General features: G+C 41.8%; 1 protein-coding gene across 10 annotated transcripts in view; it reads right to left on the reverse strand.

The window, feature by feature from the left end:
• Positions 1–18,748, reverse strand: part of MECOM (MDS1 and EVI1 complex locus) — a 750,632-nt gene that overhangs the window by 35,378 nt on the left and 696,506 nt on the right. For 6 of the 10 annotated variants that reach the window (XM_060171922.1, XM_060171923.1, XM_060171920.1 and 3 more), the window contains 4 exons: positions 14,672–14,819; positions 12,331–12,487; positions 5,445–6,801; positions 2,137–2,224 (listed from right to left, as the gene is read on the reverse strand). In XM_060171922.1, the coding sequence (XP_060027905.1) occupies positions 2,137–2,224; positions 5,445–6,801; positions 12,331–12,487; positions 14,672–14,819 (1,750 nt within the window). The remainder of the gene's footprint in view (positions 1–2,136; positions 2,225–5,444; positions 6,802–12,330; positions 12,488–14,671; positions 14,820–18,748) is intronic. The other 4 variants (XM_007522952.3, XM_060171921.1, XM_060171927.1 and 1 more) reach the window with 3 other exon arrangements.

Genomic DNA, 18,748 nt, shown 5'->3' on the forward strand with positions numbered 1-18,748 from the left:
TGTGAAGGCACCACAGTGAGCTACTAGGCTTCCATACGTGTGTTTGCAAAGTTCACAGTGATAGAGGCACTGTGCATACGCCTTGTCTTCTGTGGCCCTTCAGTAACTCAGGAAAGGAAAAACCAGAGCCCATGTTCTTATGGAATTTGGATCAAATCTGCAACTGCCTATTTCTAATGGTTGCGAGCACATCTTGAGTTGTTATGAGACATAACTGTCTTATGAACCAGTAAGTTTACCTTGACAAACTCTGTATCATTAAGTTCTGTAGTGGATGGGGGGGCTTACAGTCAACTCCTGCATTTTACAGATAAGGAAACATAGATAAAGACAGTCAAAAACACTGCATGTTTCTCTTTTCCTGTTTTACCATGTCTCCATATTACATAATTTGGAGGTGACCAATTACAAGGCCTTAAGGGTTATTATAATTTGGAACTATATTTAGCTATTGTAGTTTAATCATTTAGCCATAACTAAAAAAGTGGTTATCAAAAGAGCCACATGTTATTTTGTACAATTATTATACAAAATGGATGTGACATTCTGACTTCTTTTTCCATAAAGTCTACAAGTGCCTCCCAGCTCAGCCAATTATAAAAAAATTTAAGTACCTGTTCACTACTTTAGTAACTGGCATCTTTCCAAAAATAAATAAAAGTATAACTATGTAATTGAGATGATTCATTTGCCTTCCTGTATAAAATAAACACTAATTAGAACATCTCTAAACTTATTAATATTAAATGATATGTTCTCAGATTGAAAGAGAGAATTTTTTGATCAGGGATATATTTCTTCAGCTAACTAAAGAGACAGTATTTTAGCTGATTGGGACTCTGGGGAGGTACCTGGAAAGAAGTAGTAGGGCCAGCAGAACAGCTCATCTTCACAGTGAGTTTGCTTTGCTACGCATGGCCCAGGTTCAAGCCTGGTCCCCATAACACTAGAGGAAGCTTCAGTGCTGTGGTGTCTTTCCTTCCTTCTTCCTCCCTCTGTCTATCTCTTTCTATCTGAAACAGTGAAGCCTTGGCAATGACAAAACAGAAAAGTGATAGAAAGAGGAAGATGGAGGTAAGAAGGTAACCCAAGGAGAGGAAGAAGCCTAACTCAAGTCTATGGTTTATTTACCCCAGGATTTTCTATATAGTTTATATAACTATATAGAAACTATAACTATATAGTTATAGTTAGAAACTATAACTATATAGTTTAGAAACTATAACTATATAGTTTCTAAATAGTTTATATAACATTTCACCAAAATGATCAGAGGAGCACGGTTTCTGGTTTGAATATAGTAAAAACAGAAAATTTTTAAAAAGTTTACTCTGGTTTTATGTACTTTCATAAACTTTTGCTTACTATCTACAAAGACCAGAGCTTCCACTCTTAAAAACAAACAAACAAAAAAAAATGATAGGTAAGCCAGATTCAAAACATTTATATTGTTTTAATATAATTCTCCACATGTTAGCTGATATAGAAACTAATTTTTGATCAAAAACGGCCAGCTGCATAGGGCTGCAGAAATGAGCCCGTCAGATAACCCTTCTTTTTGTTTTCCTTGCAGTGAGGAACTGTATCTATTCTGATACATGGACACAAATGCATTCAGCACAGCTCTGTGTCCTGCAGTGAGTTCTTAGCAATTACACAGCTCTGAAGGACTGCCCAGTGGTCTCCAGTAAATTCCATAGTAACAGCGTGTCAGGTAGACTCATTTCCTGTTTTTATATAGGAGCTAAAAGCACATGAACCACCTTCATGAATTTGGGACAAAACACAGTAAGGGGGAAAAAAAAGTCTGTCTTTCTATTGGTAACTTTCAAGCACAAAAGATCAACTGCAAAATATTTTCTCCAAACTGATTTTTGCTTACTCCAAAAGAGCATTTCAGCTCATTAAGTCGAAGCAGCCAATAACTTAACACCAATATTGTGTTATTTGTCCACATAATTAGTGACTCTCTTTGAAGAGGCTGGGTCTCAATGCCGCTAGAATTTCCTGTGTTCTTCCATACCCGCGTCACAGGAAATCCCAGTGTTCTCAAGATCTCTTTCATTTCATTGCACCTGCTTTTCAGGATCAACAAGTTAGTTTACAAGCTGTAAGTCTCAAATGCAAAATACTTACTTGTGGGTGAAATAAGAAGCCCGGAGAAGGTCTCAAGTATTTCTCTTTTAAAGCTTCAAGTGGGTCAGTTAGTTTTCTTTTCTCTACTCTGCAAGGTTAAAATTACATTTTGGAGATCAATCAGTCTCATATATCATTCACTACATAATCACCGACATGTAAAAAAACTGACAAGAAAATGCATGGTAGGTTTCTGGGAAACGCTCATAAAATATATAGGCATCTGTTTACTGTATGAAGAATATTCATGCCACCTCTAGGTGCTCAAAAGTAGGCTCTGTTTATAGTGGGGAAACACTCCCGGATGACCACCAATTATAATAATGAGGACACATTAAAAAACGGGCCATAAAATCAGAAGCATTGTCATAAACATGCATATTTCCACATCCATTGCAGATGGGAAATGTTTGGTGGTTTTGAGATCAGGAAGGCTGAATTCATTTTGTAAATTAAATTCATTTCCTCCCAAGGTGTTCCCCTAATAGTCAATATATTTCTTCTCTGTTTGCCAGTCATTGCAGGAGAGATTCTTGGTAGCCATGATAGTTATCCTGAGCTGTAGGAATAATATTTTGGAAGCCACTCCAGTCAACAACAGGACAAGTATTAGGGGGCTGGGGTGGGGTAGTGAGATAAGAGGCATAATTTTTTGAAAAAAGGGAGCTATAAATACCAGTGACCTACAATCCCTTTCACTTTCTAATTTTTTTATACTTATTTACTTATTTTCCCTTTTGTTGCCTTTGTTGTTTTTATTGTTGTTGTAGTTATTATTGTCGTTACGGATGTCATCATTATTAGATAGGATAGAGAGAAATGGAGAGAGGAGGGGAAGACAATGAGGGGGAGAGAAAGACAGACACCTGCAGACCTGCTTCAACATCTGTGAATCGACTTTCCTGCAGGTGGGGAGACGAGGGCTTGAACCAGGATCCTGATGCCAGTCCTTGTGCTTCACACCACGTGCGCTACCGCCTGACTCCCCAAATCCCTTTCACTTTCAAAAGGTGTCATTCCACTAAGTCCACAGGATATTGCATCATGAATTGTATTAACTTTCTCCCAAACTTTTGGTAGTTATATACAACTTGTTGAATAAAACCTGGAAGCAACCCAGGTATCCAACAACAGATGAGTGATTATACAATGGAATATTACTCAGCTATGAAATGTGAGTTCACGTTCTTCATGTCATCTTGGATGAAGCTTGAAGGAATCATGTGAAGTGAGATACGCCAGGAAGAGGATGGATATGGGATGATCTCACTCATAGACAGAAGTTGAGAAATAAGAACAGAAGGGAAAACACAAAGCAGAACTTGAACTGGAGTTGGTGTATTGTACCAAAGTAAAGGACTCTGGGGTGAGGCGGAGGGTTCAGATCAATGGTGGAGGGGGTCCCAGGTGAGGACTTATATAGTTATGTGGAAAATGGAGAAATATTACACATGTACCAACTAGTGTATTTTACTGTTGATTGTAAACCATTAACTCCCCCCAATAAAGAGAACAATGAAAAGAAAAAGGGAAATATATGTCCTTTAAAAAATTTTGAATAAGCACATTTTCAAGATCAACTTAAGATGAATAAATGGAGCCACCATTTCTTGAAAACATGGATGTGGTGTGGTCTGCTCATGCTGCTTCAATTACTGAAACAGTGCTCTCATTCCCACTTGATGAGCCAGGGAGAAAAGTTGAAGACATGGGAAAGCTAAAATTTCAAGCCAGGTCTTGCCCTAAAACTGGGATTTAGGTCTTTCCTGAGTTTGGTACAATGATAGCTGAAGTCTTAACTGAGACTGAAATGCCAGAGAGTAGATAAACAGAAGGTTGGGAGGTTATAGAGAAGATGTAATAGGAATGGAAAGGAACTGGAAGCCTAATACTATTGAGAGGGTCTAGGAATTTCTAAGAAATGGTCTTGAAAAAAAAGACTCAGTCCAGAGCTGGAAAAACAATCTAATTACATATGTTACTACAATCTATACACAAAGGGTGGAAAAGGGTAGAAGACACTCCTCCTCACTAACTGTTCTTTCTCTCTCTCTCTCTCCCTCTCTCTCTCTCTCTCCTTCCCTCCCCTCTCTTTGTCTTCCTTTGCTTTTGGTCTGCCCCAGAAATTAAGATATGATATTTCATTTAAAGTGTCCAACCACAGAAGTGATGACCATGAGATATTACTGTGTCATGCTTTTTTATTCCTTTGTCATGAATGAGTGGAGGTGGTAAGCCTTAACATATTGTCAATGTTTCTTGCTCCATGTATTAGAAATAACTTAGGGAGAAATGAAAATAATTAGGAGACCTGGTACATTTTTAGTACTAGCAACTCAATAATTATTACTGAAGACAGAATAGCAAAAATAATAATAATAATAATAATAGATAACATTTTAAAAAAACCTGTCTCCTCATGAAGAAGAATCAAGAAAATTTTCAGTGATTACTCCCATCTTTAACTCCTCCCATAAGAATTACCCACATCTTCCACTAAATCTTACCAATTTTCACTATTTGAGTGACAAGGGAACTGAAAAGACTCAGACATATTTAAAATACTGAATAAACATAACTGTTATTCATAGCTATAAACATCCTATGTATTTCAAAATTAATTCATCTGAATTATCAAGTGAGAATTGCAGAATTCTGTCTTGAGGGGCTTTTTATTAAGCATGTATGTTTCCTTCCAGTAATTTCTAGGTGACTTAAAGGAGGCTGGATAGTGAAAGAGCTCAACAGAACATGTTTTGAGCTGGACACTCACAGTATAGACAAAACATTCTTGCTGTTAATATTCCATTAGCTTGTGGCTCCTAAGAGATTAATGTAGAAACAGAATGACCAGTGTTGAGTAAGGATGTGTTGGTAGCTTAACAGAGAGTAAATGCTGGCTGTTCCATGCCTCTTCTTATTCCAAAGAACATGACCAATTTAAGTCTCCAGGCATGTTTGCATTAATCCTTCAGGAGCCTCACAAAGTCCACCACTTTGACAACCTGTGTTAAATATGGCTTTCCCACATTTCTACTGAAAAAAAATGTGCTGAAACATAAATCCACTGTCAGTTGGGGAAAAGAACTCCGTGGGTCAGTTCCAGAGCCCCCAATTCTGAGACCTGAAAAACTGCATGCAAACTGAATGAGCTTGCTCTCTCAAGAGAAAGAAAAAAGACACTAGATGAGAGAACTCTCTTTCCACTCTGCTTTATAGAAATGCCTTGGAGTATAGCATGACACCGTCACTCAAGACTACCTTCCTCATGTTTGAGGACACCTGCCAGTCTCTTTACCTGCCCTTACCTGTAAATAGGATCCATAAAGAAAGGTGTGGGCCTCGCATGCTGCAAAGAACCATCGGAGGCCGTTCTTGCTTCCACACTGCTACCCTTCTTGTCCCCAAACACATGGTTTTTCCTTGGCTCAGTCAGCTTTGTCCCACTGGCTCGACTTCTACTGCCCATGCTCAGATCCAGGGGCTGGTCTTGGCTAGTGGTCGGTGTGGCCGGAGGCTTGGAAGGGATGGGAGTCAAGGGCTTCTCGTCTTTTCGCTTAGTGGTGAGGTCAAAGGGAGACTCAGAGCTTCCCTTCTGCAGTTTCTTGACTTCACTGGGTGATGGGGGCTCCACTTTCAAAGGTAACGACCTCAAGTCTCTATCAGGAAATGGGTACATTGATTGAGAGAATGCTGGAAAAAACGGGAGGGGAAACATGGAAGGGTAAGGTAAAGCTCCAACTTTTTTGTCTTGCAGCCCCACCAGTCCTGTTGAACCAAAGTATTTCTCAGCAATAGAAGCAATAGCCTTTATAGAATCATTCACAGCTCCTGACACGGCAGTCTGCTCCTCTAAAGATGGTGAGAAAATGGAATGATGGCTGAATTCTTTCTGATTATGTATTGAAGCCAGAGTCTGCAGAGGGCTGACTTTGTCTTTGAACATTTTACCATTTTCTTTACATGTCTCTTTATCACTTTCAAGGTCACTTTCCAGATCAGAGCCCGAGGTTGTCTCCAGGTCACTGCCACTTGGGGTACTGACATCATCAAGGTCAGTACTCTCTGACTGGTCACTGATTTTCTCAAGGGGCCTCTCGTCAGACGCCCTCTCGGGCTGGAGCTCCACTGGCTTAGTCTCCCCTACAGGTGGGTGTTTAGAGAGTGCCTTCAAAATATCCTGTGTGGCTGGCAGTATCTGAGGATGTGTCATGAGGGGACTTTGACTTTTGTTTGTCTGTTCAGTACTTGATAGTCCTTTACCAGGAGAGCTAGCAGGTATCAAAGGAGGCCTGTGGTACAAGCCGGAAGGAAACAGACCAGGGAAGCTAAAAGAAAATCCAGGAGCTGTTGGAAAGGTAAGACCAGCAGGATGCCTATTGGTGCCAAAATAGTCAGCCAGGCCCGGGTTGGCATGACTCATATTAACCATGGACGTTTTATCCATAGCGGGGGTTCCAGGAAGTGAAATGCCTTGGCCAAAAAATCCACCTGCCGCAAAATGGTTCTTGCCCTCACAAAACCTCCTGTGTTTATTTAAGGAAGACGTAGTGCTGAACATTTGTCCACAGTCTTTGCACTTGATTTGGGTTCTGCAATCAGCATGCATGCGCTTATGACGACAAAGGTTTGAAAACTGAGTATAGGATTTATGGCAGACCTCACCTGTGTGCAAACGACAAAAAAGAATCTCAGGCTTTTTATGGCAATTGCTTCTGAATTTAGCAAGTATCACAATTGGTTCACCACCCTCACCCCCAATTTTTTAGTAGGAAGCCGGGTGCTCCAAACAGAACACCCAAAAAACCACATTTCACTAGATTCCAAAGCAAGGCAGCCAACCTGACAAATGTCTCAAGGCAGCACGACATAGTAAAATCATATATACATCCGCAATATCTCCTTACACCCCACTGTATAGGATTTTGCATGTTAGTTACATAGTCAGCTGGTCATAAGAAAGTCAAGTGCCAGCAGGCATTGGTTTCCCACCCAATAATGGCCACTGAGAAGAATCTCAGAACTGTAAGTGGCACTAATCATGACAAGGAACAGAAAGCCCCTTAAAATCGCCAACCCTCTGAAGAAGCCACTGGTGTTGGCCCCCAAGCAAAATGACACAGCTTTTTCCCCTGGACCAGAAGCTTCACCTTTATTCCCTCTCCCTGGGGGAAGAGGGCTGTGACTGCTCTCGCATTATTTAATGTGTATTGTATCATTCGCTCTCATCATTCACACATCAAAGCCACCCAACAATGCACATTGTGTATGCGGAGACATTTTTAACAATCATTTTCAGGATTGGAGAAAGACTGACATAATTTACAATGGCTCTATTTTAAGCCGGCAGAGGAAACTCCATTGAATGTGGCCCATCCTGCAAGACTGGTTCCCATGAACTATGAGCACGTCCCCTGACTTCCCCTCACACTGCTGGGCTGTGCTAAGTCTTCCTGCATTTATGAAACCCCTGGCCCTGGGAAATATGTCTGCCTGTGGTCATATCTTCACTGGTTATCTTGGGGCTTCTGTGTGCTGTCACCAAGTGTGGGAAGAGGAACCAGGGTTCTGAACAGGCTGATTCACAGAGGACACAGTACTTGGCTGAGGATAGGAGATAGTCCTGCTCCCCAAAGAGCTGCCCCCAAAGGAGAACATCTTCCTCTTCTTCACCTCTGTGCACACACAAGTGTATGTCTGTATTTACCTTTAGACAGAGACAGAGAAGGAAGAGAGGCGGTGAGAGAATGAATGAGACCACAGCACTGAAGCTTCCTCCAGTGCAGTGCTGGCTGGGCCTGAGCCTGGGATATACACATGGCTAAGCAGAGCACTATCCAAGTAAACTATTTTGCTGCCACCCTCACCCCAGTGTGTTTTAAAATCAGACTTTGAAAGTTAAGTCGGAATCTCACTTCACTGTCTAGCAGGTCTATGGAATCAGTTTTCCTAAGCACCTTTTTGAAAATTTAATTTTCTATCAGTGGACATTAAATCCATTTTATGTATGAATTTACTTTAATACTTTTATGTGCAGCTGGACACATGCATAAATATAATAGAGCTGTTGGTAACTGTTGAAACAAGCCATTCATGAAATAAATTAAAGACAAAACATTTTTGTTTGGGTTTTCAGGTGATGAGCATATTTAAGCAGATAATGGTCAAAGTAATAAGCAAAGTAATAAGGTCAAAGTAATAATCATTAAATACACACACCCACAGCTACACACACACACACACACACACACACACACACACACACACACACACACAATGGAGACTTTATATACCTCACATATCTAAGACACAAACAAGCAGGAAGTGGCAAGTGTTCCATAGATATTTCTTTCATCACTAATGATTAAAGACATTGTTATACCAATCAGTATGCTTAGAAATATAAGACGGATTTTCAAGTGGGAATGATTGCTAAAATATATATATTGCCACCAGGGTTAATCACTGGGGCTTGGTGCTAACACTACAAAACCACCACTTCTAGAGGCCATATTCCCCCCTCCTTTTTTTTTTTCTTTCTATTTCATTGGCTAGGACAGAGAGAAATTGAAAGAGGAGGGGGGTAAAGAGAGGGAGAGAGAAAGAGAACCTCTTGCAGACCTGCTTGACCGCTCATGAAGTGTCCCCCCTGTAGGTCCTTGGGCATGGTAACATGTGTGCTTAACTGGGTGGGTCACCACCAGGCCTCCATGATTCCTAATACTGTAGAGGCTGTAATTTGTATATTAATGGTAAGAGAGAAGATCTGAGTGACTTATTCTCAAATTATTCTGTTTCATTATAATGATCTGTAGTAAGCACAGGCTTGCAAACCATCTATAATTAATTGATACACCATCGAAGTTCTCTTAAAACTGTCCTATAGAAAAGACAGAGACATGATACTGTCACAAGTTATACAAATTCATCTACGAGAAATAATAAGAAACAGGAGAGAAAATGCTGCTATAATTCTAAGAGTGCACTCATTTCAAAAGTGACACTTCTTTTCTGGGCATTAAAAATCATTAAGGAAATGTCTTCTGGGCTGGGAAGTGGCTCACTCAGCAAAGCATACTTGTCACCCCATGTGAAGACCCTGGTTTGAGACCTTGGTTTCCACCTGTGCCTGGGAGAAGTTGCATGAGCAGTGGGGGCAGTGCTGAAGGTGTCACTCCTCTCTCTCTCTCTCTCCCTTTCCCTCTCCCTCTCTATCAAAAGCATGGCTGCCAGGAACAGTGGAGCCTTGTAGGCACCAAGCCTCAGTGACAGCCTTGGTGAAAAAAAAAAAGAAATAAAAGAAAACAGAAAATATCTTCATGGGTATTCCACCAAGGTGTAGCTCTCTGAAAGGTTTGCAAAGAAATGTTGCTCTTCTCTCAGCTTCCCCAGAGACACACCTAGGGAAAGAGAGAGGCAGACTGGGAGTATGGACCGACCAGTCAACGCCCATGTTCAGTGGGGAAGCAATTACAGAAGCCAGACCTTCTACCTTCTGCAACCCTCAATGACCCTGGGTCCATGCTCCCAGAAGGATAGAGAATGGGAAAGCTATCGGGGGAGGGGGTGGGATATGGAGATTGGGTGGTGGGAATTGTGTGGAGTTGTACCCCTCCTACCCTATGGTTTTGTTAATTAATCCTTTCTTAAATAAAAAAAATGTAAAAAATAAAATAAAATAAAAAGAAATGTTGCTCTTCTAACTGGATGGATGTAAGAAGAGCAAGAACTTCTTTCTATGGCAGTTGTAGGTGCATTTGGCTTTGTTGGCTTCACCCTGTGTTGCACAGATAAAGGGAACTTGTCTTAGGGCTCAAGAAAGAAGAGTCCTGGATGTCTCCTTGGGCTTTGCTGGCCCCACGGGGCTGCCTGGGCTGCCACAGCACAAACCAGCAGGGGTCCAAGCAATTAACTGGAGTGATATTAACTGTCTCTCTGCTATTGGGATTTTCTCGGCAATAAGGCGTGAGCCCATCGTTCATGTTGTGTGTTCCAACTTATTAAGCAAATTAAGAGGTATTTTGAATATATTGGGCCTCTTAGAGCATGTGGTTTCTATTTGGGGAGGTTGGAGTTTTCTCCCAAGGCAGTGAGTAATTACCTTCGCAATGGTGGCTATGGGCTCAAGCTTGGCGGCAAATGTAATAAGAGACAGTCGCCATAAACACACCAGTGGGGGTGAGTCGTGGTGTGTGGCCTGCCAGTGAGAAACAGATATCAACTCTAGGTGAACCTCCTGCTCTCCCTGAGTCTCCATACTGACTCCTCTTTTGTTCTGAAATTACACAGCTATTATTCATAATTGCCCCCTCGGTCCTGTCAGATTTTACATTTGAAGAATGCCATCTGCTATTCAAATTTACCAATAATTGCCTACAATACCTTTATAGCAAATAGTTTACACAATCTGATGGGGAAGGGACACCCACTAGCACTTTAAAGTGAAACCCTTGACTTCAACCCAATTAACATTCCAGGCAGTGAGCAGGACCTGAGATGATAGGAATCTGCTGACTTGAATTTTAGATAAGAGAGAAATCAGGAACTGTGTGATTATAATTCACCAGTGTCTATTCTGTTCCCTCTTCCCACCAAAATGCAATGCATTTATCAAATTTTATTTCTGAGAAATCAGAAATAAGTGAATTATTTATGCCTGTTGCACTTGAAAATACACTGCTCCCTAGAATCAGGAAGGCCTTTTTGAGGCAAGAAGTCTGAACATACGATTGTATGTTTGTTTGTCTGTTTTTCCCCCACAAAGGCAAGCAGCTCAACTGCTACTGGTAGTCCTTATTTTATAGAAGGTGACATAGTGAACTAGAGAGAGAGAGAGAGAGAGAGAGAGAGAGAGAGAGAGACTTGCAGCACTGCTCCACTACTTGTGAAGTTTCTTGCTCTGTCGGTGCGAACCTGGGTCTTGAACTTGGATCCTCGAGCACGGTGATGATGTGTGTTCTACCAGGGTAAACACCATCACCTGCAATGCTTTTGTATATCTGCTAGTCCCCTTGCCACACCCAGGGAGTAGAAGAATAGATGAGGAAAACAAGACTCTGGGGCAAGCCAGAAAGGGAATGAAAAGCTCTCCTGGTGCTTGGAAACATAAAAGAAGGCTGTGTCAAAGGCAGGAAGGTTGATCTCTGGCATCTCCATATTGGCACTGATACATTTTTTTTCCACCATCAGATCATGCTGTACTGTCTCATATGCCTACTACAAACCATGGAGTGTTTGTCAGAAAAGTTGTTCTGCCAGAGCTCCCAAGTCAGAGGTGCTGCCAGTTCCTGAATCTGCTTCAACCAACTCTCTACTTATCTGGATCCAAATCCCAGTCTGGAAGCTTGTAGCACAACTCTATGCATCACTGTTTACATACCCAGCCGAGCAGTGGATCAAAATAAAAATAAAAATAAATTTAAAATGTTCAGAGTCCTTGCCCAGATGGATGGACAATAACTGGCATCCCTTGGGAAAGATTTTGGTCCTGATTAGAGAACAGAAGAAGTAATGAACAAAGCTGGCCTGTCCTTTCTTTAAAGTGCTCAGCACAGGGGTGCTCCAAGTTGGTGGTCAAGACTGGGTGTCTGCTGGAAGCTGGCTTTAGTGCAGTGGGTTAGAGTAGCAGCACGCCCTGCATCAAAATGACAATGTTCTGCATATCAAGTAACAGAACTCCCAGTTTGCAGCCCCTATAAGCCAAGGATGGCTGGATGAAAGGGCATTTGATACTCAGTGTCCTCCGCCTCACTAACATGCACAGTCACAATCCTTGGTGGCCAGTTGGACTTCCTCTAGCTCCGTCTCTCTCCCCCTCTCTCTTTCTCTCTCCCCTTTCCTTCTTCATTTCTCTCTGTCTCTATCCAATAAATAATAAATTAATCAAAAAAAGAAGGAGAGACAGAGGCAGAGAGAAAGGAGGAAAGAGAGAATGAAGGAGACCACAAGAAGAAAGCTTCCTTCAATGCTGTGGGGGTCAGGCTTGAACCTAGGTCATACACGTGGCAAAGCAGTGCACTGTCCGGTGAGCTATTTTGCCAGCTAGCAAGATTTTTGCAGTCATGAACAAATGCGACACATAATGCAGAAACCCACTCCCCACCACCAAAACCCACAGGTAGCCACACTCCTGCTCACATGCTGTAGGAAGAAGGTATAGAGGCAGGAAGGAGAGCCAGTGTGGTAAAAACTTACAGATAAAGGGCTTCACACTGCTGTGGATGTGCTTGTGCTGTTTGAGGCCCGACGAAGTGGCAAAGGTTTTGCCACACTCAGGGCACGCGTGGGCACGGGCCCCGACGTGCTGGGAGCGAATGTGCCGCTGGAGGTTGCTAGGGTCCGTGAACACCTGCTAGGAAATGAGTACTGATTAATCAAGAAACTTAGCTCAAGGACATGAGAAAGAAGACTAGGTGTGGCTCAAGAAGGAATCATCTTTCTTAGCTTCTGGCTTTTATTATTATTATTATTTGCAGCCCCCCAAAGTATAAAGAAGGGCATGTTTCCAAAATCAGGGACCTCTTAGTGTAAAAGATGCAGCCCTCAGGGCCGGGCAGTGGTGCATCCAGTTACGCACCCTAGTCACCATGCACAAGGACTAGGGTTCGAGCCCTCGATCCTACCTGCAAAGGGGACGCTCCATGAGCAATGAAGCAGGTCTGCAGGTATCTATCTTTCTCCCATTCTATCTGCCCTTTCCCCTTTCAATGTCTCTCCATTCTGGCCAATTAAAAAATAAATAAATAAAAGAAGTTCACTTCCTTGTACCACCAAAAGCAAAAGCCAGTGCTGACCAAAAGAAGTTCATTTCCTTGTACCATCAAAAGCCAGTGCTCTGGTAAAACAAAAAAAAGGAAAAAATAGCTCCCAGGAGTGGTGGATTCATACTACAAGCATCAAGGTCCAGCAATAACCCTGGAAGCAGAAAAAAAAAAAGCAGCCCCCTGCAGCTTCCTCTGTTCTCCTTCAGCAAAAAGTGTCCAGTGGGGGCAGTGGGACACTATGGGTGGGGCCTGGTGGTGGTACACCTGGTTGAGCACACCTGTTAAAAAGCACAAGGGGCTGGGTTCAAGCCTCCAGTCCCCACCTGTAGAGGCAAAGCTTTGCAAATGTTGAAGCAGTGTTGCAGATGTCTATCTCTCTCCCTATCCCCTCCTTTCTTCTATACTTCTGGGTGTCTCTATCCAATAAATAAATGAATAATAAATATAGTAAAAATTTTTAAAAATTGAAAGCTTGCATAAAGATTTTGAAAATTTTAATGTGAAATTAAAAAAAATGTTACAATTTCCACTCACTGTCATGAGATAAAGATACTGAAAGACTATGGAAGACTTTAGAATCAGAAATCAACTTCCATGGAGCTTGGTGGTGCTACACTAGGTTGAGTGGACATATTATCACTGTATACAAAAGATATTGATTCAAGCCTTGGTCCCCACCAGCAAGGGGCAAGCTTCACAAGTGGTGAAGTAATGCTGCAAGTCTCAGTCTCTCTCTCTCTCTCAGAGAAAATGTAAGGGCCTGGTAGTGATGTACCTGGTTGAATGCACACATTACAATGTGCAAGGACCTGGGTTTGAGTCCCCAGTCCCCACCTATAGAGGGGAAGCTTTGCGAATGGTGAAGCAGTGGTGTAGGTATCTCTCTTTTTCTATCTCCCACTTCCCTCTTAATTTCTGGTTATTTCTATCCAATAAATAAAGACAATAAAAAATTAAAAAGTAAAGTAAATTTTAAAAATGTAAAAAAATTTTTAATCACCTTTCATGATTACCAGGTATGACTTAGCTAATTGAAAAACATGAAATGGAAATAATGTGAACTACTGTTCCTTAGTTCCAAGTAGTTCACATTATTTCCATTTCATGTTTTTCAATTAGCTAAGTCATACCTGGTAATCATGAAAGGTGATTAAAAAAATTTTTTTTTCAGGCTCAACCTGACGCTGTTGACTGGCTACGGAAGAAGGGCAAACGCTAGAAGTTCCAAGTAGTGGTCAGGGTGAAGAGGTCTCATTTTACTCTCACTGCTGTTTAACATGGGGCACTGGAGCCTTGATCTAGGAATTAAAACCAAGTCATATTTCCAGTGGGGACTGCAGTGGAAAAATCTTCACACATAGGAATCTTCCATTTGTTCTAGCCACACACTCAGAAACTCTGTGACTTCCTCAGAAATAGCAATGGAAAGAAATCACTGATATGCACTGGATAAAATGTTCATTCTCCTTACAGCTAGGAAACAGCCCTAAACTGGCAAGCCAACAGCAGAACAGAGAATTGACTGAGGCTGTGTGACACCTAGTTCTGAGACTCACCACTGAGCCCTACTTTTTCCCCCACAGAAATAAAAGGATGCCCACTAAGTGTGTTTATACACTGGGCTAATGTCTTTCAGCACACAACACTCAACCTACTTTTCTCTGGATATTTACAGTTTCTCCTCTTGAGTCTTGCTTTTCTGTATCGGAGTGATGGATTAAGAGAGAGCAGGATGACAGAGAGAGGCCAAGCAGTCTACAAATTCACTGTACCTTGGCACAGTTTTCACATTCATAGTGCTTTCCACTGTCATGTGACATCTGGTGGCGAATTAAGTTGGACTTCCAGTTAAATGCCTTGGGACACTGATCACACTTGTATTCCCTCTCTTCAGTGTGTGACAACATGTGTTTCTCCAGGCTGTGAAGAGAACAATTGATTTCATAAAGCACTGTGACAAAGAAGACATTCATCAGCAAAACGCCATTGTCTTACTAATCCAATCCACAATTAAAGGGACAAGAAGGAAGAAGAGTTGAGATCAGAGGGAGGGAAGCTAGAAGGAGACTGTATGCTTTCTTGGCTGCGTTTCTCACTATGACAGAGAAGTATCTCTGCTGGTAGAAAAGAAAGCTAATTGCAGTTGGCAGGAACCTTCTGCTAATTTAGGGAAGTTGCAAACAGTTCCATTTTGTAAAAGTATGCTGTTCTGAACTCATTGCACAATGCTTACAATCAAACATAACATTCAAAACAGGGAGTGTTAAGGAAATGCTTGAGACCATGTAGGCAGGCTTTCCCCTCAAGCATATTTACAACTTATAATTTTTATTTTAGGAGCCAGGCAGTGGTGCACCTGGTTAGGTGCACATATTACCACGCACAAATCCCCATTTCCCACCTGCAGAGGGAAAGCTTCACAAGCAGTAAAGCAAGTCTTCAGGTGTCTCTCTATCTTTCCCTTTCTCTCCCTCTTCTCTTTCAATTTCTCTATGACCTATCAAATTAAATAAATTAGAAAAAGTTAAAAAATATTTTATATATTTATTTATTTTACCTTTTGTTGCCCTTGTTGTTTTTTATTGTTGTTGTAGTTATTGTTGTTGTTGTTGGATAGGACAGAGAGAAATGGAGAGAGAAGGGGAAGACAGAGATGGGGATCCTGAGAAAGATAGACACTTGGAGACCTGCTTCACCTCCTGTGAAGCGACTCCCCTGCAGGTGGGGAGCCAGGGGCTCAAACCAGGATCCTTATGCCAGTCCTTGCACTTTGCACCATGTGCGCTTAACCTGATGCACTACCTCCCAAATCCCTTCAAAAAATCTTTTTTTAAAGGGAAAAAATAAAATAATAGTTAAAAAGGCTGTTTTTTTTTATTCTGCCTACATCTTCCATATGAGAAAGTGAAGTGGTAAACTCTCTATTCAATGTCTCAGTTACCCTGGGATGAGAGAGTGAGTGGACAGATGAGTGGATATGTGTGTACACACAGACCCTGAAGCAGATACAGGTAAGTAGAAATGCTACACGTGTGTGTACACTGATAACTTGTGAATTAAGAAGAAAGGATCATTACCAGGTGCACTATCAGAACCCCTCCAAAAGCATGGCTGGAAGTCTGTCACAAACACAGTTTGTTTCAGAATATGTTTGCCTTTCACATATCCCCCTCCTTTTTATAAAATTTGTCTGTAAAATCTTCATAAACAGAGCCAAAATCAAATACAATATATCCCCATGGAAATTGTAACTCATCTGTGACATTTCTGTTAATGAAACTAACAGAAATGTAGAGCATTAGCATATATTCCTACCCTCTGACCACAGATGAGGAAATTAAAGCATCATTCAAAATAGTAATTTCAATCATTGCTAGGCTGGCTGGTGTCGCACCCAGTAGAGCACACACATGACCATGTGCAAGGACCAAGGTTCGTGACCCCAGTCCTCACCTGCAAGGGGAAGCCTCTTGAGTGGTGGGTGTTTCTGATTTCTTTTAATTCGCTCTCTCCATTTCTATTTTTATCAGGCAGAATGAAAAATGGAGGGAGGGCGGGCAGGGATGGGGAATGAATTGTCCACCTATAACAGTGTTCTGCAGGCACCGTGCATAGCAATAACCTTGGTGGGAAAAGCAGGAGAGGGAAAGAGAGAGGGAGAAGACGGTGGTGCACCTGGTTAAATGCACACATTACAGTGCACAAGGACCAGAGTTCAAGCCCCAGTTCCAACCTGCAGGGGGAAAGCTTCATGAGTGTTGAAGCAGGTCTGCAGGTGTCTCTTTTTCTCTATTTCCTCTCTTTCTCCTCCCTTCAATTAGACTCGAGATAAACACACAGGAAAAGACACAAGTTTCTTCATAATAGGGAGCAAGGGGGAAACTTTACCAACTGACTGGAGGGGATAGATAGCATACAAATGAGAAGAGGTACAAGAAAAATGTCAGCCAGTTGCAATCTTGATCCAAGCAACAATATCAAACTTTTATGAAACGACAATGGAGTGGGGTGGGGGTGGGGATTAAATACTGATCAGATTTTCTTTAATATGAAGAAATCACTCTTTCTTTCCTATGTTTTCTTTTTCTGTGACATGGCCCCTCTAAATGTGAGTATCGGGTCAGGAGGCCTCTGTGTGTGGAGGATATATTATCCAGAGCTTTTGTAGACTTTGCATGGCAGTGAATGGAAACAAAGAAGTGCCTTTTCTCCTATCTTGAGACATGAAAAATTCCTTCACCATTAGTGTTTCGCTTCCTCTGCTTCCCCCTCCCCGACACTTCTATTCACACTGGCACATAAAATGATTTCCGCTTCCCTGTGAGTCAGTCGAGAAGTAAAGCTATTCTATTTGAGCACACATGCTGATATCTCTATGGACAAAAGGTACCAGGGGAGTGCAGGTGCGTGGAGTCACAAGAAAGGCCCCTATCTTGATCTACAAATGTGTAATCAATCGCCTGTTACACAAGTTGCAATGTTAATAAGAGCCACAGGAGATATGGATAACCACAGTTGATATTGGAGTGAGTCAGGGACATCTTCCAAAATCACTCTGCTGATTGCTTTTCTCTATGTCACTCTCAGTCACCTAAGAAGCTCTGCCAGTTTAGGAAATGTATTCCAATGAGTGAGTCAAGTCCTAAACACTGGAATCTGGTGGGGAAAATGGGCTTAGACACAGCATCTGCATCTTTCTGCTTTCTAAGTCCAAGGGCGCCATGCTGTCTAAAGAGAAAACTGCATGGTACATGGCAGAAGAAAGGAGATCAAAGAAAGGGAAATTATACACTAAAACTTTCTCAGCCACTCATCTCTTGTTAGATACCTCAGTTGCTTCCAAGTTTGGGCCATTAAAAACTGTGCTGTTATGAACATAGGTGTCCACAGAAATCTTAGGATGGGTGTGTTTGGTTCCTTAGGGTATATCCCCAGGAGAGTAATTGCTAGGTCATGGGGTAGGTTCATTTCCAGCATTTTGAGATTTCTCCAGACTGCTTAGCTATGCAATGGAATATTACTCAGCTATTAAGAATGATGACATTATCTCCTCTGCCTCATGTTGGATGGAACTTAATGGAATCATGTTAAATGAGATAAGCCAGAAAGAGAAGGATGAATATGGGATGACCTCACTCTTAGGCAAAACTTAAGAAACAAGAAAAAAAAAAAAGAGAGGAAAACACAAATTAAACTTGGACTGGGTTTGGTGTATTGCACCAAAGCAAAGGACATTGGGGCAGGGAGGGAGCTGGGGCTGGGGGGAATAATCACTGGGGTCCTGGTGAAGGATGATGGAAAAGGACTAAAATTAAGGATGAGAGTATTCTGCAGATACCTATCAGGGTGAGATGAGAAATTTTACCCATGTGTCAACAACTATACTGTAAACCATCAAGCTTCCAATAAAATAATATTTTTAAAAAGGGAAGGGGCCAGGCAGTGGCACACCTGGTTAGGTGCATACATTACAGTGCACAAGGACCTGGATTCAAGCCTCTGGCCCCCTTCTGCAGGGGGAAAGTTTCATGTGTGGTGAAGCAGGGTTTTAGGGGGCTCTCTGTCTCTTCCCCCTTTATCTCTCCCTTCCCTTTCAATCTCTCTGTCTCTATCCCATAATATATAGAGTAAAATGTTTTTAAAATCAAGAAAACTATGAGGGGGAGAGAGAGAAGAAAGGGCAATTACCTTGTCTGTGCATCTAGCCAGAAAAATACCTATTATTAGGCCAGCACGCTAGCTCACCTGGATAGCGTGACTGCTTTGCCACAGGCAAGACACATATTTGAACCCACATAGCCCCAAGGGAGCTATGATACTTCAGTGTCATTATTTTTCTCCCTTTTTCT

The sequence above is a fragment of the Erinaceus europaeus genome, chromosome 14 (assembly GCF_950295315.1).
Source record: "Erinaceus europaeus chromosome 14, mEriEur2.1, whole genome shotgun sequence".
NCBI lineage: Eukaryota > Metazoa > Chordata > Mammalia > Eulipotyphla > Erinaceidae > Erinaceus > Erinaceus europaeus.